The sequence below is a fragment of the Anser cygnoides genome, chromosome 1 (assembly GCF_040182565.1).
Source record: "Anser cygnoides isolate HZ-2024a breed goose chromosome 1, Taihu_goose_T2T_genome, whole genome shotgun sequence".
Lineage (NCBI taxonomy): Eukaryota > Metazoa > Chordata > Aves > Anseriformes > Anatidae > Anser > Anser cygnoides.
The window spans coordinates 37,614,911-37,636,394 of record NC_089873.1 but is presented as its reverse complement, the minus strand read 5'-3'; the positions used below and the strand labels follow the sequence as shown (position 1 = coordinate 37,636,394).

The following is a 21,484-nucleotide window of genomic DNA, read 5'->3' as shown; positions in this document are numbered from 1 at the left end:
GTGGGGACAAGGGGACAGACACTCAGCCTGCTTTGCATGCCGCTGGCACGCCAAGCAAGGGGATGCATAATTCAGCACCGAGGCAGGTGCTGCTGTGAAACTGGGGCTTATCCAAACTATTTTGCTCCTGCGCTGTGAGAAGCAGGCTGCTTCTGCTCCCCTGCATAACTCATTCCACTCCCACCACCACCCCCCAAATCCTGGCTGCTGGCAGAGGGCACAGAGGGTTTCTAAGTCCCCAGAAACCTGAGACATGAGCCTGGGGCAGGCAGTGCCTTGCAGCAGTGCAGCTGCTGGGCAGGCGCAGCTGCGAGCGTGTCCCTCCATCTTGCAATGCAGCTAAGGTGTCCGCTGGCTCCGAGAGAGACTGGGTAAGCAGCGAGCTGGGGATTTGGAGCTCCTCCCTGTGAACACCCAAATTCTGCTTGCAGGGAAACAGGGCAGCCTGGAAATATCAGTAAATTTAGACCAAAAAGCTTGAGGGCTGTATTACCAAGGTTATTTGAGTATCTAATGACTCGCTGTTAAGAGAAGTAGTGTTTTCTAATGAACAATTAAATGTTTAACTACCTTTGTAAAACCCATCTGCCTGTTCCCTTTGCATTCTCTATGAAATGGAAATGCTGGGTGAGCTCTTTTTGTATTTTTGTTTATGGTAGAATGGGGTTCAGCTGAAGAAAATACTCAAATAAGTATTTGAGTATTTTCTTCAGCTGAACCCCATTCTACCATAAACAAAAATACAATAAGTATTTGAGTATTTTGCTGTGAACAAAAGCAATTTTTATAAAATTGATTTTCATAAAATTGGTGTTCAGTAGATGACTCTGTGGCCCCAGTGTTCACTCTGTGGGACTATACTTACTGGCAGTGTTTGCCATCCTGACACTGAGAAGCCAGTGTGTACCTACCACCATCAATAAAAGAAACCATAAAAATATGAAAAAAAAGATTTCCTCGTTGAGCAGCAACCTACAGCTTCAGATCGCTGTATTTCTGACTTTTACTCTTTCAAAGTAACCGAATATCTTAATATACTCCTGTACTAAAGGTATTTTTTCTTTTCTTCACTTCCTTCCCATCACATATTTTTTCCACTCCTTTGTTTCATTTATTTAAAACCAAATTTCTGCAAGCAGTTATCTCAAAAAAGTTACTCTATCATGGTTATGTAATAAAGGAAAATCATAAACACTTAAACTTTGGAAATTTGATTCTTAAAATGATTTGGGTATTTAGGTCTCACTGATTTATATTATTCAGATTCTATTCAGAAGTTATGTCGTATAAATAACAAAATATTTGCTATCAGAAATACCTGACTTCCTCTTCTAGACCTCATTCTTTAGCACAGTATTTCATAGAACTGGTATCTGCACCTTCTATATTTTTCCCCATATATTTTTGTGTTGTTTAAAAAATATATGCTTTTTTTTTTTTTTTTTTTTTTTTTTTTAAATTTTAGACAACCTGTTCAGACTCCCTGTCACAATAAACCAAAAATAAAAGAAGACCGAGTATGTCTTCCTCTGGAAACCACATCATGCACTTGCCACCATTCTACCCTGGAAGGAGAAAGAAAGTAAGGCCTTAAAGGCTGTCAACGTCCTTGAGGCTCTAGCTACTGCAATTATGTGGAAAGTAAGAGGCTTTCCTGATTCCCTTAAAATCAAATTTAGACCACTTCCAGAGGAATGGTAACGTCCTTCCTGCAGTACAGGTACCTACCTAATTTCTTCATGATTCTAGCTCTAATCCACAAATTTTATATTATTCTTTATTTATTTATTTATTTATTTATTTGCATCTTATGCCAAGAAATCCTTATAGGTTGCTCGAAACAGCGGAAACGGCAACAATAAAGGCTAGTTTTCAAACCCAAGCCCTTTTTTCATAAGACATTTTCATCCATTTGTTAAAACAATCTCCTCAAATCAGAACAATGTTACAAGAACACTCAGAATCAAAATCTGGAAGGTTTCTCCACAGCAAAAGCCTCAAAACCCAAAACTAAACCCTATTTTGATTTAAAAAAAACCTCAAGTGACCATAATAATGTGAAGCTTTGGAAAAACTAACCTTCCAAGGACACCTACGGGGAAAAAGGTCAATAAAAACAGGTTATTTCATCGTGAAGCTATTTATGCAAAAAAAAACCCTGGCCAGTTCCAGTAAGCATTGTCCCCTGTCCGGCGGTGGTGGGAGGCAGGGCACTGAGCTGGGGGGCCCCATAGCAGGTCCAGGGCTCAGCCCCGCTGGGAAAACTTTGGGCAGCTCCTCTGGGACCATGGCCCACACGGGGAGGTGCAGTGAGTCCAGGCTCACTGAGCTGTGATATCGTGATATCCACTTGCTGCACGTGTGTGCGTGTGGTGCCTGGGGCCTCCAGCATATATAAGATGGCCTCTACCACTGTCTTTGGGAAAACTATCGGTGTTTGCTTTAAAAATAACACTAATAAAAGAATGGTAACTCAGCTGTTCAGAGGATGTTCTGGAGCGGTATGCACAACATGCATGCACCCTATATTGAAGTGTAAAATTCCATCTACATATGGAAAATAAAGTTTTCTCCCTCTGGGAACTGACAACTTTCCAATTCTCCTTATCAGTAAATACAGAAGTACAGGACACACAGAACAGCTTGCTGGATGCAGTGGGAAGAGCATGGAAACCCCAGGGAAGCAGGTCCACCCCCAGGGCGGAGGTGTTTCTACAGCCATGGCTGTGATGAGCAAAGCTGCAATATTCCCTACTGGGAAGGATATAGAGTGGGCTTGGGCAGGGACACATGTTCTCTCCAACATGTAAGTGCACCCATGTGGCTGTGAATGACTTGCCAGGCTTTCTGTGACACTAGGATTTTCTTTCAACCTGAGTCGTTGCTAACATGGTCCCTTGGAGTTACTTTCTACCACATTTATCTCTGGGATTTTCTAGAGAGAAGACAAAAATCCCCATGTGGCGGTAGCAGGCACGCAGAACATCTGAAGCTTGTGGAAGCGCAGATGTATTGCACAGTGCAAAGAGGTGACGCAGGACTTGGGCACAGTGGGGCCACCAGCCAGGCTGCCCCGGCGTGCCAGACCTGCCCCACAAGCACCACGTCTCCTGGTCTCAGCTACACTCACGAAGCCTGATGCTTCTGGGCTGCATATGAATGTGTGAATCATCAGTGCAAGTCCTGGGCTGCAGAGCCTGTCTGACGCTTTTAGGATTTACTGTTTGTCCTATATCCAGTGCACATGTGATGAAGGCAGATGGGGAACACATATAACCTGAAGTTCTGAGGTGTGTATGTATTATGACTAATTAACATGCATAACTTTGTTAATACCAAGCCTAAGAGCTGAGTAAGATGAAAAAAAGCAGTGAATCTGCATTTACTTTCTTATACAAAACAATGCTTTTCTTTTTAGCTCTTTTTCTTGTTGGGATTTATTTGTTTGTTTTGTTTTAAAAGCACCTGATGCTAGCATTAGGTAGAAAAGTACTCTTAGGCTTGGAGTGAGTGATATGCTGTCTTTCAGACTCAGACACAAACTTAAGAGACTGCAAGGATTTCAGATTTTAATAGACCTCCCAAAGAGATTATAAGAAAATTTTCAAAGGGCTGTTCTACACTCACTGGATTTCTTCTCTCCAGAAATGATAAAAATAAAACATGTCCTGTTTCCAGAAAACTTTGATAGCTTTCATGATGTTTTCCTAAAAATATCTATTTCCTTTGCATTACTTAAGAGTGTAACTCCCCCATATGGCTGAGGCTACAGCTGCTACAAATAGCTTAAAAACAAGGAAATGCAGAAATTTCTGTTTGGACTGCTGATTTTTACACCCTGGTAAGAATATTACCTCATCATACTTATAAGATATGACTGCCCATTCTTTGGAGACAGAGAGGATTTAAAAGGAGCTTCTTGTTTTTGAGGTTTAGGCACATATTTATGTGAACAAGCTAAATTTACTGATGACGTGCAGTTAGGCTTGCTATCTTTTCCTCATTTCCCCAAGGAAGTGTGAGAGGATGCATCAATGACCATCACAAACGTGCGTACAGACTATATTATTTAAAGCTTTGTATTAATAATACGGATGGGCAGATTTCCAGTGGAGTTTACTGTTGCATTTGCCAGTTGCGTGATGGTCGATCTTCACAGCTCTGAGGATGTTTGAAGATATTGCAGAAGTTTATACAGGCATCTGTATGGCCCTAAGCTGGACATTAGACATCCATAAAGAGATTTAGAGCATGGAAGAGCCCTGCATAATGCTTAAAACCTGGGAAAAGTTGAAGGGAAAGGAGCTATTATGAACAGAAGAAGAATTCTATCTGGTTTTGCTGCTTCTACATTTTTAAAAATAAAACAAAACCAAGAGGCATATGCAGTAGCAACAGGAACAAGAGCAACAGTGATGTAAACTAACACTCCCAGAAATCTTTTGGAAAATGCCAGAAATTCAAAGCACAGCACTCAGGGATAAAACCTGACCCAGGTTTTCTGCCACTTTTACCATGGCAGACCGGGGTAATACGCTCACCATCACACAGCAGTTCTTGACTGCAACCTCTTACAGTCCCCACTGATGAAGAAAGGATACATTTCTAACTTAATCCAGACTGCCACATGGTAAAGCCATCTGGGAGGATATTTTGAAGGAAACAGATGGAAAAGGAAGAGATTCCTCTGAATGTAGTGTAAGATTTACATTATCCTCCATGAACTTCCATGTAGTCCCCATGTTTATATAATTTATCACTATTTCCTTAGACAGCTCAGATTAGGAAGCCTGCATGAGCTCATGTTCGTGTTGTTAATTCTGGGTCTGTACCTCCCTCCTTTAAAGGGAAATTCAGTAGTGTAAAAAGACAACGGAGAAAGGCAACCAGACTCCAGTGAAAACCAGCAGCAAGAAGCTCCTGACCGTCCCAGGAATCGCACTGTTTTACCTCTTCCTTCTTTTAGCCTCAGGAAGACACTGTCAGGAGGGCTTTCTGACAGCAATATACGTTTTTTTCTCTGTTGCACACCCACAGCCAGTAAAAACGCAATGTTGTGTCAGTATAAGTTTGGGAGCAGGGCCTATTTAGACCAGGAAGGGTTAAAGACAAGTCAGTGATTTCATTGAAAATCCCTCAGGCCAAGGATTAAAAAAAGAAATGTTCTCTGAGTGAAGACATGGCACACAAATAATTTAAAGACTGTAATTTCACTAGTTGTGTTGTGATGACTGGGATTGCTAAAAAGCCTTCTCTCTCCTTTCATGCATTCTTCTGTGCCTCCTCGTTTTCTATGCAAACATTTCCATTACTAATGGGAATGTCAAAGGGCCTCCTTTTCTCTCTCTTGCCCTCCCCGACCACGGAGATGCTGCAGAGGCACCGCGCAGCAGCGGCTGTGGCTGGAACACCCTGTGGCATCCCCACCAGTCACCGTTTTAGGACAGAAAGGACAGGAAGGTCCATACAGGGAATCCCGGCAGGTCAAACTCCTACATCATTAAATCCGTCGTTACTTTGTTCTGCTACCAAGCGATGGAGTCCCAGGTCCCCGCTCGATCCTCTGACACCCCACCTCAGCCTTGGTCCCAGGCGTTTCTTCCTCTCCCGTGCCAGGGCTTGCGCTCGATTATTATTCAAACAAAACACGACTAAATGACTGGGGAAATGGAGGCGCTTGCACCACTATGTGCCATGGGCAGCATGATTTCTGCCTGGCTAGAGGCAGGGCTACAAGCTCCAGACCCCTTTATCCTGCTGACCCCCACGGGCATGAGCTCCCTGCCACCCACCAGGGGTAACAGCAATGCAAACAGCCCCCATCTTCACCTCCTGGGCTTGGCCTCCTTGGCACAGCACGATTTGAGCCCCCCAGGTGCCACGGAGGAGATGGCTGGCTTTGTGCCCACCGACGGATTTACTACCACCTTGTGGGAGGAACAGCATGATTGCGGCCCTAACAGTTGAAGGATGTAAGTGAGACCAGGGAGAGGAAATATCTTTTATTAGACCAACTCGGCGTGTTTTGAATTGTGTGTTGTAGTCAGAAGGTAAGTCCTTGGGGACGGTTGCTGTGTTTCTTCCATAAGCTGGCCTAATAAAAGACATTACCTCTCCTTGCAAAATTTACCTTACTTGAAGATACTACCACATTCATCCTGAATGTTATCGCTGCCATTAGGAGGCATTAATATCATAGCCAGCGCCACTCACTCACCACTACTGTGACTGTATTGATTCCTTTTGCAGAAACCTGATTCCTCTGCATACTTTTGAGTGTTGCATCATCTCACCCCTTCAACTCACAGCTAGGATGTTTTCTGTTTCTTATGTAACAGCTCTTAATTCAGATTACAGTAGACATTACAATAGTGTACACTGTACGATACTGTATTAAAACCGTACGGTAGAAAAACAGAGGCATGATTCCCTTCTGAAAGCGGACCTCTCTCCAGAAAAGCACCGGACCCTTTCTGCAGACCTGCTCCCATGCCCACATACTCTTCTCTACTGCAGCATACATAACAAAGTAGCAGAGTTGGAGTGGTTTTTTTGTTGTTGTTGTTGTTGTTTTTTTTGACATGAGTGGGCTGGGGAAAGAAAACGGAAGGGAAGACCATGAACGCAGTGTTTGGTTTCATTACACCTTAGCTTGCACTTTGTCCAAGGTGTCCAAGAAGAAGAATGCCACCCAACAAAACATCCTCAAACGTGTTAGTCTTTAAGATGGTTTAATTATCAAGTTCAGCCTATTTTATTCTGTGGATTTATGGACTTGTTTATACCAGTGGGGAGAAGGGTTTTACACCTGTGTCCCCCCTTCCTGCAAGCAGCCCAGGCTCAGGACACACATGGGTGCCTAGCTCAAGCTGGACTGGCACCAGACGTGTGCGTGGCTGTGTTGTCATCACCAGGTGGTGGCTGCAGAAGTATGACATTTCAGAGAACATTTAAGAGCAAGCACCTTCCACCTAGGCTGCATTTCCACTGCTGCCTCCTCTCCTTCCTGAGGGCCACCACGTGAATTTTCTGGGTGGTTGTGCCTAACAAGCCAGCAGCTATCCTCCATTTCATACTATTGATGCATTTCCCCACACTCTTTACCACTTTAAATACTGAAGAAGTATTCAATTTAAGATAGCGTAAGGAATTTAAATCATTTTTTCTTACCTGAGCAGGCTTCTTTTGAACCACTTGTTGAGGCTGAAAAACAAAACAAAAGCTTGGTGAGAAGCAAAATTCACTGAGGTCACTTAGCAGTCATTTCACAGGTGCTGGGAAAAATAGTTTCAGTGTAAGAAATAAAAGCACAGGCAAAACCCACATTCAGAAATGGAGTGATGAATGTACCCTGGTCTCGCACTTAGCTTCTCCTACACATATCTATGACCTTACTCTGAAGCAGTTCCTATTGCTGTGGAACCAGAAGAATATGTTGAATTTGTGTAATTAAAACCAAAGTGATACCTAATGTAGCATGTTACATCTTCCAGCTCTTCCATGGTACTGCTAGATCTACTTTGCTGCATTACATATCAGACTGCAAATGGCCTAGTTTTGGAACTAGAGTTTGTTATCTCCATGGATGCTGATTACTCTTTTCCCCCACTCTTTTGGCCACGAGCTGTGGGGAAGCCCTCCCTGCTGGCCACGAGGCTTGGGCAGAGAGGTGAGGGACATGTTCCCGAGCTAGGGCTTCCCACCCAACCACAGCCACCCCTGCTGAAGCCATCGGGCTGGGGTGGGCAGCACCTCTGGTCCCAGGGTGCCCTGGTTTGGAAGCTCTAGCTGAATGAAAGCACTGGATGTGATTTTGGGGATGCCCATCACCAGGCTGCTTGGGTGCGTGGCCAAGGAGAGATGGGGGCTGCGTCCACCTGCCCGCCCAGGGCCTGGTGGCACAGCCACGGGGACCTCAGCAGCAATCTTTTCTGGCTGCCCCTACCCAGGAGCACGAAATACGGTCCTCAGGAGAGTCAGGAAACCCACTGAGGTGCCGGGGCCCTGCATCCAAGCCCCAGGGAGGAGGAGGAGTATCAGTTAAGGAGCTAACGCCTGCACGCTTAAAATACACCATGGCTGCTTTGCTGACGTGACCCCTGTGGGTGCTAGGAGCAGCGCGGAACAATAAGACCACAGATAAAGGAAGAAATCCCGACACCGTGAGCACAAAAGGGCTTTTCTTACTCCAGTGGGGCAAAGCTGCCTTCCCCCTCTCTGCCCCCCAGGATTTTCTGTTTTCAAAGTACATGAATCGCACCCAATGATTTTCTTCCTGCCCTTCCTTCCTGCCTGTTCCTAATCCCAGCCATGATTTTAGTGCCTCACTTGGGCAGAAGCCAACACGCCGTCCTTCTGGATAGCCAAAACCCTAATTTTCATGACAGTATAGTAGGAAATAACTGGAATATTTCTGAATAAACAGTTTAGTGTAACTGGCCTTTCAGAGCAATATTTCAGTGGGAAGGATCAATGAAAATGTAAATTAAATGTAACTGATTCAATTCAGACTGCCCACCACAAGCGTCCCATTTTAACAAGAGATGCTTTGTTTATTTTCAGTCATTTTTTCTAATTCAGCGGAATCCTATTGCTGTTTTATTTTTTGTATCTCTGCCTCAGGCTCCAAGTTCTGCTCTCGAATAAATACGAGGGGGGAAAAAAAAAAAAGCGATGACTGGGTCCGTCTTTAAACTTCAGGGTGGATCCTTTTCTTTTCCATTAAACTCCCTTGCAATGGAGAAGCGATTACCAAAGCACACATTTTATTGATGCCTTCTCCAGGTGGACTGCAAGCCCTGAACTGATTACGGGACATTTGCTGCCCTTGGACAAAGGAATTGTTTGTTTCATAGGAATCCCTCGTAATTACAGAGTTCATTGAGCTCCTCGGTAATCTGAAGTGCTTTTCCACTTTATTTTCTTTTTCTTGCCTGCTGATTACACCTGTGCACGTGTTTACTCCCAAGCCACATGAAATCTGTAGACATTCTTAGCGGCTGACTGTTTTCTCCTGTTCAGAAATCCCCATATATTTTTGGCTGTGTGCTCTGCATTCATGTGACTCTCACACACTGTAGCTCAATGAAATCTTCTGAAAGGGCTGCCAACTCACCAAATTTTCCATGAATTAGGTCCTGACACTTCAATGAGAGGAAAGACAATGTCTGAAACAAGGCCAGCCCTGGCTTTCTGCCTAGTATGTGTCAAAGTAATTCTACCAGCTGCCCTTCTACACAGCACTTCATACTTTTCAGACCACCAGAAAGCCCCTTGAATACTTTCAGTGATAGCTGGGGCTCGGGCTGCCAGTGTGTTTTCCCAGCCTCTGGCACCCAGTGGCTCCAGACTGGACCTAGAAAGTTTTTGTGTGTGTTTGTTTTGTTTTGTTTTTATTTTTATGAATGGCTTTCGCAGGGGACTCTGACTCGAGCACAATACTATACAGCCATTCATAAAAAGCAGAGGGAAAATATTGTACTTTGCCCAGTTGGAAACTGCCTGTGATACTGACCAAAGCTCGCAGGAATCTTAGTCATTCGAGATCTTTGCTATCTCAGTGCTTCATGTCAAGAGCTCCCTGGCAGCGTTCGTTTGCTGCCAGCGAGGTTTCCAGCAGAGAAGAGCGCATGTTGTGCTTTCTCCCTTAGATGGAAGAAGCGAAGCTACGAGGGACAAAAAGCAGGGCTCAGCCCCTTGGCCGGAGTTAGCGGCACGCAGCACCGACACACTGGGAGCCGTGCCCACGCCTGCCAAGCTGAGGGCTGCGGCGTGTGCGGGCTGAATCACGGCGAGCACGGCGAGGGCTGGCACCCAGGGGCACCGCTCGCCCCGCCGGTGATGCAACTGGACAAACACTCCCTGGGTAAAACCAGCAAGGTCCAATCCTGCCAGGACCCCTGCGTCTGCTCACTCGACAACCACTGCACATGGAGCAACCCAAAGTAGAAGAACTGAGGCGGACAGGAATAATGAAAAGTCTCCTAAGCACCCCCTGTGATTTCTATAGCCGTTGTGGATGTGACGCCTTTGGAAACTGCTTGACACACTACGGATACAAACGCGTCTACGAGCCTTGTGTTCACAAAGAGAGTTAAGAGATCTTTTCAGAGACACCTCTGATCTGAAAGGCTCTTGCAAACGCATGTTCGACTAGTTGGGAAGAAAGGGAATCCGTCTTGGTTATGGAAAAGATTGGAACCACAAAAAAAAGACAAGGACAAGAGACTTTAAAGAGGTGCCTCGGAGCAAAATGAAGTTGTACGCGAGACGTGAGAGCTCTGAACTATTATATATCCCTCCAGGAGACTGCAGAGTAAGATGGCAGCCCTCCTGCTCTGCCAGAGGCTGGCTTGCTTGCTTAAGTGATCACACGTAAGGGGAGCTGTGTGAAACGCACAACTTTCACATTTTACTTTCATCCCAGGTTAGAAAACCAATACTGAATCTGTATCAGCTGAAATTCTGGATACCTGAAATCGAAATTTACTGTTTTATGTCAAATACAAGCACAAGACAGTCTCAAGTAGCTTTCTTAAATCTGTTTTGAGGCAGAAAGACCAAGTGACAATGTTGGAAAAATCCTGTGACCACGTCATTTAAAAGCCTACCGTACAAGAACAAATCCAAAATACGGCAGAGTGCATGTTTAAACTACTATGTATACATGAGCTAAGACAAAATACTGTAATTTAAAACTTTGTGATAAGATCCCTAACTTTGAAGAGAAAAAAATTAACCACCTAAAGAGCAATGTACACAAACCTTTCGGTGGTTTTATCTTTGGCTGTAAGGTTTGGAAGTTCAAAGCCCAACTGTTTATCTTCTACAACACACTTCTTTCACCGCTCCTCTGTCACCTCACCCCTCTATTTATTTTCAAATTCTGTCACTTTACCCTTTGTCAATATCCTAGATGCATCCTTACAGCCAAAACCTTGTTCAGACATTCCTTGTCTCTGCCGAAACCTGTATCATCAGACAACTTTTCTCTCTGTTGGTAAATACAGACACCGGTCAAACAATTTCTCTGCTTTCTACACGAGAACAAAAGAGCCGCCTCATGTGACGAGTCCATATTCATCTTGTACCAGCAGCCAGAAGTTGTATCAAATTCAATTTGTCACACCTCCCCTTCTCTAAAGTGCTTCTTCTTACCCTTTGACTTTTCGTAGCCTTATAAAAATAAGGATGGCTACGGGTAAGTCTATGTCAACCAGGACGAGCGACGCTGGAACACATTTTTAACGACTGGAGATAAAAGCACAGGCCTGCATGCAAATCATTCACCTACTGCTGTGCCTGAAGCTCCAAGGGCACGCCGCACAGACACGGTGCTCCTAGGTTTTGTGTCTGCGTCTTCCTCTTTAAATGGGGTATTATGAAGATGTTTGACTGATGCTTCTTGGCAACAGTGACTCTCTATTTTATTCCCACAGCTTGACACAGACAAGACATTCGCATGGAGGTAGCTCTGCTGGTGAGGCTAAATGACCGTGATGGAAACTAATACCCAGTTAGGATGACATTTATAGTGCTGACAGCTCAGTGTTGTGCAGAGATCATTAAAATAATTTCATAGGTCACCCAAACACTTGTAGTTCTAAATTAAAAGATGAGTAAAACCATATTTAGACTTTTTGTCTACATATCCGAGAAAAATCAGGAAGTTCACATTATACCAGTTGAAACCAATATAATCCAAAATAAATCATGTCTTCCAAGCAGTTCCATATGACAGCATAATAACTACTGTTCTGCCCTACAGCTTTAATTGGTTCGAGTCCAGCCTTTCCCTCACTCCTCGAGCACGCAGTGCTCCAACGCCGGGACTGGAGGCCCACAGAGGCTGTGAGAGCCTCCTCTCCTCTCGACAAAAGCAATTTCCAGCTTCACGGCCACCAGCAGGACTCCACCACAGGCTGTGTGGGGCGGCGTGCCTGCCGTTCACTGCTCCTATCCAGGTATGCTCACGGCTTGCTTTGGAAATGATCTTCCTTCAGAGGGGCGAGGAGAAAAGCGTTTCACAGCATCAATAGCAAGGGGAGGTTCCCTCTCCGCCCAAGCAGGAGCCGCTTGTGTTTTGGAAGGGCAGGTCGTGAATTCTCCTGCCCACATCGCATGTTTGCAGTCAACTGGCAACCGGGGCGTCTGTGTATGCACACTGCTGTGGGTCATTAGGATGTAACAGCAAAACCATCTGGCCCTAAGAGTTCAAAGGAGATTTCACAGTCCTCTGTGCAGTCTCATAAATGAAGCTAATAGTAATCTGTGGAGAATTTTGGCAAAATCTGTGGAACTTTTATTCTTTATTTTCTATCCTACTTGGCACTGCTCTGAGTTTTTAATACCAAATACAAAGTCGGGTCATTCAAAAAATATTTATTAGTGTATTAAACTGACCTCCCCTGACTGCTGCTGGAAAACCCTGCAACATCTCAGGAGCTGCACCAATAACTTTAGCTGATGGCAAAGTAAATAGCACTTCTACTCCACTTGTGGAGGGGAGCAGAAAGCATTACAGTTTTCCAAGTACACAAAATGACTTTTAATAGTTACTTGAGTGGCACCGAAATCTTACATTTTGACTGGAAAATTCAAAACACATTGCTTCAAATTACTCTTTTGGTAGCCTGAAAGTTCAGGCATTGGCACCTATATCCAGTCAGGTAGGTTTATATGCAATGGAAGTCAACCAACTGACACCAGCGGGGTTAGGATTTCATATGTTTTATATACAGAAAGCTACCTTCACTACAAGAAATTAAGGTTGCTAGTTTTGCAATGGTTTTACGTGCTGGGAGTATAAAAACTGTGAAAGAAATTTATTAAAAATAAAATTCTGATTTCTTTTACGCTAGTATAATCCACTATTTTTCAGTTGCTTTGACCCAGCCTTCCTCAGTGGCAGACTTCCCACCACAACTAGAGATCTTGGAAATACAAATTTAATGGTTAGAACAGGGAGAGGAAAAGTGTCATCTGCTAGCTGAACTGTTTAGTTCAAGGACAACAATACCTCACTGAGTTTATCAAGGATATAAGCAAAATTCAAAGCACAGTAGTTTTGAGTTCAATGCTTTTGATTATATTAATTTTTATAATCTTTCAGTTGGTATTGGGTACATTTCCATAAAATACTTAGGGCAGTGCAGCTTATGAAATGGGAGGAGGGGGAATGGTTTTAAACTAAAAGAAGGGAGATTAGATTAGATGTTAGGAGGAAATTCTTTAGTCAGAGAGTGGTGAGGCCCTGGCACAGGCTGCCCAGAGCAGCTGTGGGTGCCCCATCCCTGGAGGTGCTCAAGGCCAGGCTGGATGGGGCCTTGGGCAGCCTGGTCTGGTGGGAGGTGTCCCTGCCCATGGCAGGGCGTTGGAGCTGGGTGGGCTTTAAGGGCCCTTCCAACCCAAACCATTCTGTGATTCTATGGGTCTATGAATGGACCTTGTAGCTGTGGTTAAATGCTATAAGCAAAATTTACATTGGTGTACCTAGCTAAAATCTACGCATCTGCTGTAGTCCCACATTTCAGCTGCAGGAGGAGGATCTCTTGCTGCTGACTGCTCTTCAGAGACACCTCTGTTCTGCTGGGCTCCCCTGTTACTTCATTACCACCCATCACGTATTTGATAAGCTTTCTTGATGCATTTTATTCTGGTTTCATTCAGCACCCTGTGCATTTTTCTGCTAAAATATTAAGAAGCAATTTCTGCCTTTCAGAGTAACTCTAATACACAATTTAGCGCTGATGTTTTCTTGATAAGCACCTAAGGAACTTGAGCTGACTCCTGTTAAACGAATGTCATATATACTTGCCTATTTATAACCCCCTGCACAGACAGGCTATTGAGAAAGCCAAAGGGGAGGTTCATTATTTATAGTTATAGTGTGAGAAAAAAGAATACATTTTAGTAGACAGAAATAAATGATAAGTTATTTGCAAAGAAACCTAGCTCTCATGATCCAGGGATATAAACTGGTCAGGAACTACTTAGCTTTATACCTTGCAGACCTCTCCATACAAGTAACTATTGTGCAACTGTTTATCTCCAGACTATCTTGTCTGTTTTGACACAGCAACCCCTGTGTTCACCATGCATCTCTCTTGACCCATATGGAAATAATTTTTGACCACTTCTAAACAGGCGAGATTTGAATTGATGACCTGGAGGTGAAAAGCACCATATCACATTACCATCCGGTTCAAACTGTTGTGAGAGTGTCTTCCCTCTCTTCTTGTTCAGGCAGCTCCCACCATACAGACCAAAAAAACAGGGGCAGGTCCTGCTTCAGAGACCATTCCTGGTGGTAGCACTGACAGCGGCTGCCTGGAGCCCATCAGAGCTGCAGGACTTGTCCTCAGTGGCCTTGTCTCTAGACCTGACTGCCAGCAGCTTCTGCATCTCCCTGAACTTTGCTCTGGTCTCCAGTGAAGTAACTCAATAGGGCGGTAAAGTCCCAAACCAGACCTGCAAAATCAGCTACTGTTTGGAGAGTAAACTCTGAACTTCAGTGCTTTAGCTGAAAATAAAACTATTGCCAGGTAACATTTATCTTTCTGGGCTTTCTCATTCTCCTCCTCATTTTAAGGTCACAGAGACCTTAACTCATTTGGTAACAGTGTTCTTGCGTCACACAGAAACTAGTAAACATGCACAGCCCGTTTTGCACAATACAGGCTTAGATACGGATAATCAAATTCATTTCCAGGTCTATGACAGCTGCTGCAAACAAATGGACTCAGTCTAGAGATAGGGATAGAAAAAAAACTTAAGTGGCAGTGATGAAAAGCAAGGAGCAAACTCTGCTCCACTGGGTGGCCCAGGGACTGCAGCAGTGTCCTGGCAGGGAGAGGTGACCGTTCTGCCCCATTGCCCCGGTCTCACCACAGTGCTGCGCTGGCCATATTGCAGCCTGAAGCTGCACTTCTTCACAAGAGTCCCTGCAACAGGATATTCATGAAAACACGACACGCATGTCCCTCAGCATGTGGGGCAGAGGCATCTTCCCTCTCCGGAAAGTACAGCCCTGAGCAAGTGATCGTGAACTGGCCCCTGTAAATACAGGTAGGTGTGCGGCATGATAGGAGTCCCTGCTTCTCCCTCACTGTTTTCACAACTCAGGGCATCCCTTGGATATTTCCTGACAACAACCCCTGGCACATTTCTTCAGTTTAGTTGCACTCTGTGCTGCTGTCCCCAGAGATCTGTGCTTCGTGTTTTAGCCAGGCACATCCCAAACACAGGAGGAGAGCATCGGAGCACATGGACTGGGGCAGAGTGTAAAGGCACGTGCAGAACATGCTCACTTAGGACAGCGTGGCACTGTTTCTGTGCATTTTGCAGTGATGTGTGACCCAAGAGGATGCGACACCTCTGGGCAGTGCTGAGGCTGCCTGGGATGGACACCCGGCAGTTACACTGGGCAAGCACTCCCTGCAATTTCTTCTTGGAAGCACAGCACCAGGTTGCGAGCGCACCAAGCACCCAACACCCTTAGGATCACAGGGAATTGAGTGTTTGATTCTACTCGTCTTCTGCTGATGAGTGCTTTTCTTCATCTTTTCTTGCAAAGCAAAACCCCTTTGGATCTGGGGAGCTCCTCCTCGTGTTCTCCTGAAAGATTACCCTCACACCCTTGGATGCCCAAGCACTTGGCTGTTGTGTGAGCCTGTCCCAGTGGGCCCTGCCTAGAAAACCTTGGGGCTTCACCCACAATAGAAAACAATCCAGCCCAGGTGCAGCCTGGTTTGCATCCATACGACCTTTCCTCCTCCCAGATGGAGCCATCTCTTCCACACTGCCTGGAGGAAGAAGCCCCATAGCTTGTGCTATTTCCTGAACCTCCGCGCTGGCAGAGGACAAGACAGTGCCGGAGGGCAGGCTGCCAGCTGCCAGCACAGACAACTTCAGGACAGTGCTTGAGGCTCTGCCCAGGCACTCTTCAGACACAACTCCAGACCCTGTCAGGAAGAGCTATCTGTCCCCTCATCAGCACAAACCGAGGTAAGGACACAAGGAACCCAGGCAGCCTCTTTTGTATATCCATTTCTGACCCTGTAGGAATAGGATGTATGTTGTATGGAGCGTTTGTGGTCATCCCCAGGCCTGGCCCTGAAGCCCTGCAGGAGCTTCCCCGTCCCATCCATCCCATTCCCTCCGTGACCTCCCATTGCCCCGTGATGGCTGGGCAGGGGTTTCCTCCCAAGAAGAGGCACACGGCGCGAGGAAGGCGGGTTGACTGTGCCTCGCTGATTTTCTGCAGCTGAGGATCTGGCCTGAGGCACTTCTCTTGAACTTCTTTGTCTGAGCACATTCATTGGTAGCCACATGGTTGGCTGGGGATGTTTTCGTACGTCTGGGATACACAGATGTCTGATAGCTGTCTGTCTATCGAAGAGATTTGATAATTATTACTGCCTCCAGGAAACTGATGCTGCTAAGAGTGTCTGTCAGAGAGTCCAAACAGCCTGCTGACATCCTGGCACAGTTTCATAAAGAAGTCAGTGTCCAAAATAGAAATACATTTTCCATGTACTTGAAATATACCAGGGGCTTGGTGGCGAGTTGTTGTAATTAATCCACTTCCTGGCTTGATATATTTTGGGATCATTCTGGTGCGTGGTATGTTAAATACTGAACTCAGTTCATACTGTTGGTTTTTAATTGAACTTACATTCATTACGTTCAAATGAGTGATTTGTAGGCACTCGTTGCAAAGCAGAAAGAAGCTTTGGACTGCATTTCTGGTGTGCTTTTACCATTCACCCAGTAATTTCGTCATACGCATCACTGTGAAATCTGCGGGACACAGTAACACATTTTAAAGGTGGCAGCAAAACTATTTTCTCTTTTATTCAGCTAGAAGTCATTTGCTAAAAGACTGCAAAGTTACAGTATCGTATCATCAGCCTCTTGACAGCAGCAGAAATATGAATAGTGTCTGTGTGCACCTTGCTTCTGGTGTGAAAGAGAGAGAAAGAAGGGGGACGAGAGAGAGGGAGGGAGAAAAAGATGCTGCTCTTGATAGTCCTCATGTCATTTTGGAGTCGTGCTATTTACATCCTGGACAGACTGAATTTAGCCCAGCCTAGTAGAGAAGAACTTGACCCTAATTTTTAAAGGACAATTACCTGACTGTCTAGCTACATTTATTTAATAGCCTTCTGGAAGCTACATCTGACCTGAAGATCCTATTTGTTGCTCGGATCTAACATGAACATCAAAGGTATGTGCGTTAGGTATGCACGCAAATCCCCTGCAGCTTTTTTCATCATGGTGCTGCAACCTGATACCCCAGCGGGAATGCAGTGCCTACAGCACCCCGACACAGCCCCGCTCCCTGCCACAGCTCGCAGGGGTCGCCTCGCTCACGGAGCACTGCACGCACCAGGAAAGCAGCCTGGCTTTAGATGTTACAGTTCTTAGGAACATTTTACCAAACGCAGTTCATTCCTGAGAATCAGGCTGCTATATACTTGCTCTCGGTTCCTGATAACCTTTCCATGCTTTGCTGTTGCTGTTGTTTGCTTCTACATGACAAAGCAAGCTGATTTTTTTGTGTTGCAGAAAAACAGAGTAAAATCCTGTCCTTGGCTAAAACGCATCCTTAGTTGCAGAGTCTGCCCAAAGAGGTAAATGCTTCCATCTCCCAGCTAGTCACATTTTATTTTGATTGGACCCAGTGTGATTTGGGAGGTGCCAGATAGGCACAAGTTGGTAGCATCTGCGTCTAGGTGGTGCTGGCAGCAGAGGTGCAATCAGCTTGCTGGGTGAAGGAGAAGGATAGCTGGCCTCCAGATGCTGCTGTGGTTGGCACAGAAAGATGTACGTCTTCTGGGGATTAAGCTATACAATGGGTAACCTGATTTGCAGCTGGACATAATCCACCTCCACGAGCTCAGGTGTTATACCAGCACCAGATCGCTTAATGGCAGCTGCAAGACCATTTTAGCATTGGCAGCAGTGTGCCAAGGTATTAACAGGTAGGGAAGATATAGATGGTGGGGAGCAAGGTCCTCCTGCTGGTGGCGAGCAGGCTGCTCCCAGGCACCTCAGTGTCCCCGTGTCCCCTGCCAGCAACTTCCCAGCCCAGTCTCCAGCAAGGCTTTATCTCGCGAAGGGAGCTGGGGAGCACAGGGAGCACCCTGAGGTGAGCTCTGCAGGCAGCCCCATGGACACTAGAGGTAGCTGTGAGCCCAGTGCTCTCTCTAGCAAACCCCATGGCCAGCAAGGAGGCCACCAATGAAGGAGGGCCAGCATTTGGGGGAGACGAGAGGAAAACAGAGTACAGCTTAGGACAGTGTGTGTACACCTAGCAGCTTCTGGAACTCTTTGGCTGGTAGGAAACAGTGCTGGAATTTTGTGTTTGGGTTGTGTGGTGGGAAAGATCCCAAGGGATGGATGGAGAAATGAAAAGTGGCAAAGAGAGATGGTAGGAAAGGGGGGGACCAAATGCACCACACTCTCTCTGCTTGCACACAGATGGGAATGAGGTCTCTGCGCTGCCCAGGAAGTGCAAGGAACTGAGAGGAAACACAGAAATACCTTATTCATATTTCTTTTTGTCCACCGCCATAAACTAGATGGCTGTATCGTCCTATTTTTGGCTTCTATTAGGCTCTTAAGCATGTTAGTGACATGTGTTGATTTTGATTTGAGTGATTAGGAAGTTTGGTTAGAAGGGCCGTTTTAATGTACCAGTGGGTTTTCAGACTTCAGGATCAGATACGTTTCGTTGGCTCTATATTTTCAGATCATGAAAGAGAAGGAAGAAAGAGGAAGGCCCCTGGACTGCACTGCCTCGGGGAGCGGAGGATCACATCCCTAGCCGCAAGCAGAGAAACAACCTGCCGCTCCCGACTGATGACAGCAGGACCCGCAGGAGCTCGTGCTCTTCCTGAAGAAGAGCTCAAGCGATCTCTCAGCACGGCAATCTGTGCAGAAGCAGGTCTGCTTCAGCTCTGTGGTTAGCCTGCGCTGGCAGCGGGACAGCCAGGACATTCACTGTTTGTTATACAAGCACTTCAAGAGGGTGGGGGACAGTGATGGGATAAGGAGTTGCCCATGCCTCTTCGCCTTTCATCACCTCCCAGGAATGCCTGCCTTCAGGGCTAATTTAGATGCATTTACGTTAATAAATGTGTGGCCTTTTCAGCCACGTTTTTTCACTTTAATTCCTGTCTGCCCTTGCTGGCACATGCCCTTGGCAATTTGCGGTTGTTTTGCTCATTCGGCATTGTATAATTGTCCTTTATTACTGAATCTAGATATTTTTTTATGGTTAAACAAATGCAGAGCTCATGAAAGTGATATAGCCTAGCTCCATTTTGCTTAGTAAACACCGCTTCTTTTTTTTCTTTCTTTTTTTGCTTCTTTTTCTCAGTCAAAAATGCACTACTTTGCTAACTCTAAACTGATTTGCAAGCCTGAAACCGATGATTTCGTAAGTCTTCCAGATGCACAATCACAGTTCCAGAAAGCTTCCTGACTGACAAGAAAGCCAAGCCAGGATTTCTGTTGGATCTCCATATCAGGATACTATTAATAAATGTTGTGTACCTCAGAGGGAATCCCCCCAGTATCGCGCATGCTCCATATGGTTCCTCGCTCCGCATTGTGGTGATTCTCTCCCTCTCCTTACTCCTAAGTGTCATGAGACCTGGTGACACTTTTGGGCTGGAGCTGGTTGAACCATCCCTTATAAAGGTACTCAAGATGTCTATGTCTATGTCCAAGTCCAACCATGACTTAACACATGAAGACCCTTCTTTCACATCCACACTCATCCCATGATAAAATGATGGACGATGTCTGTGCTTAGACCAGCTGAGACAAGATCAGATGGACGAAGAACAGGATCCACATATCTTTGAAGAGAGAGCACAGCAGAAAGAAGGTTGCTTTTCTTTGCCGTTAGGAATGCAGGGTAATTTCACACTGTTGATAATTTTGGCAGGGAGGATCCAGCCCGTGAGCTTTAATCAGCCCTTCCATAGGAAATAGTCGGTCCATTTATATTTTTGATCCTTTGCTTATGGCACTGCCCATTAATACCTGGTAGTGTGCTTGCTCCCGGGCTGTCTGAGCCATGCTACACTCTAACTACAGGGCTGCCAATGTCCTGGAGGAGTCTTCAGCATGCAAAGGTTACATTCCTGGAAATGCTTGGGATGCCAGTAAACCATGGAGACTTTAGGAGCAAAATGCATAATACATTCACTGATTAGCATCGTGTCATAACACAGATGGAGACAAGTACATCTAGTTCCTGAAGACTACAGAACTGATTTGAATCTGAACCTGACCTATTGGTACAGAGCACACAAGCAACTCCAAGCAAAACAAACTGGGAAGTGCCTGGACACCACAGTGATGAACATGTTTGCCTATGTCCTCATCAGTATTACTCATAGTACATTTTCTCCTTTTTTTCCAAGTACATTTTTCTTAATCCTCAGGGCTCCTTTAGAAATGGAAACCTAACACATTACCAGGTGTCCTGTGGGAGACCTGTGACACTGTGTAAGGGGTCACGCAGGTATTATTCCTTGGCTCAATATGGGCATTCTTACAAAAAGCTTAAGAATACATAATAAATCAGGTAACCAGAAAAGATCACAGTATTTAAATACATAATCTTATCTCTGAGTATCCTATTCACCTCTGCAGATCCCATAGTGATTTCCATACTGGAAGTAACTCGGGAACCTGAAAGAGGGATTCATGTAACTCTGCACTGAAATCCAGCCATTCCTGGGATGAGATCTGTCTTGTTTTGACAGCACAAGACAATGTAGCACACAGCTAGAGAAGGAGGTAAAGAACACCACATCCAGTGTAACCGGCAGGGAAGGAAGGATGTAATTACACAAACTGGAATCTGGCCAGGACACTGGGGTCAAAACCTCGACTCTTTTGAAAAGTGCCATGGGAACTCTAATGACCACAAGTGGTCAGGGCCTTGATTTTATATCTCATCTGAAAAACAACACCTCTAATGACATGGTTTTCTTGAGTACCACGCAGAAGTATTCATCCTAAGTGAATTTGAAAGAAAAGAGCATCCCACTGCAGCAGTTAGGTGTCTTGGGAGGTATTCATTTTGTTTCCCAGTTAATCTATATAATCTGATAGCCCAGGGGACATGTACATGCCCCTTTCCAACACTAGTGTCCAAACAGAACAGGACATTGTCACAAGACAGAACTCTGTTTATGTTGGCTGTATCTACCACAAACTCAGATCACATCCCCACAATTTTCAAAATGCCAATACTCATCCCATGATCCTCTCGTGACTTGACTTGTGTTGTCTCCAGTGTGGATCACACTGAGATTTTAATATATGAATATCTACTAACCAAAAAGACTACTTTCTATTGTGATGTTACTTATCTACTGTATTCTTCATTATTTTAGGACATGAACACATCACTGACTTACAAAACATTTTAAAAGCCACCACCAGCTAAGCAACAATAACA

General features: G+C 45.1%; 1 protein-coding gene and 1 long non-coding RNA gene across 10 annotated transcripts in view; one reads left to right on the top strand and one right to left on the bottom strand.

Moving 5' to 3' along the window:
• HMGA2 (high mobility group AT-hook 2) overlaps positions 1–21,484 on the bottom strand; it is a 115,924-nt gene that overhangs the window by 16,265 nt on the left and 78,175 nt on the right. For all 7 annotated transcript variants that reach the window (XR_007163792.2, XR_007163794.2, XR_007163793.2 and 4 more), the window contains one exon: positions 7,171–7,203. Coding sequence is in view for 2 of the 7 variants with exons in the window: in XM_066992612.1 (XP_066848713.1) it covers positions 7,171–7,203 (33 nt within the window). In the remaining 5 variants the exon portion in view is untranslated. The remainder of the gene's footprint in view (positions 1–7,170; positions 7,204–21,484) is intronic.
• Positions 11,395–19,522, top strand: LOC136790143 (uncharacterized). Of its 3 annotated transcripts, none has more exons than XR_010829551.1 (5): positions 11,395–11,963; positions 15,780–16,005; positions 17,569–17,633; positions 18,755–18,949; positions 19,385–19,522. It is a non-coding gene; the product is annotated as an uncharacterized lncRNA (long non-coding RNA). The 3 variants fall into 3 exon arrangements; XR_010829554.1 differs by lacking the exon at positions 17,569–17,633 and adding an exon at positions 17,162–17,227; XR_010829555.1 differs by lacking the exon at positions 17,569–17,633.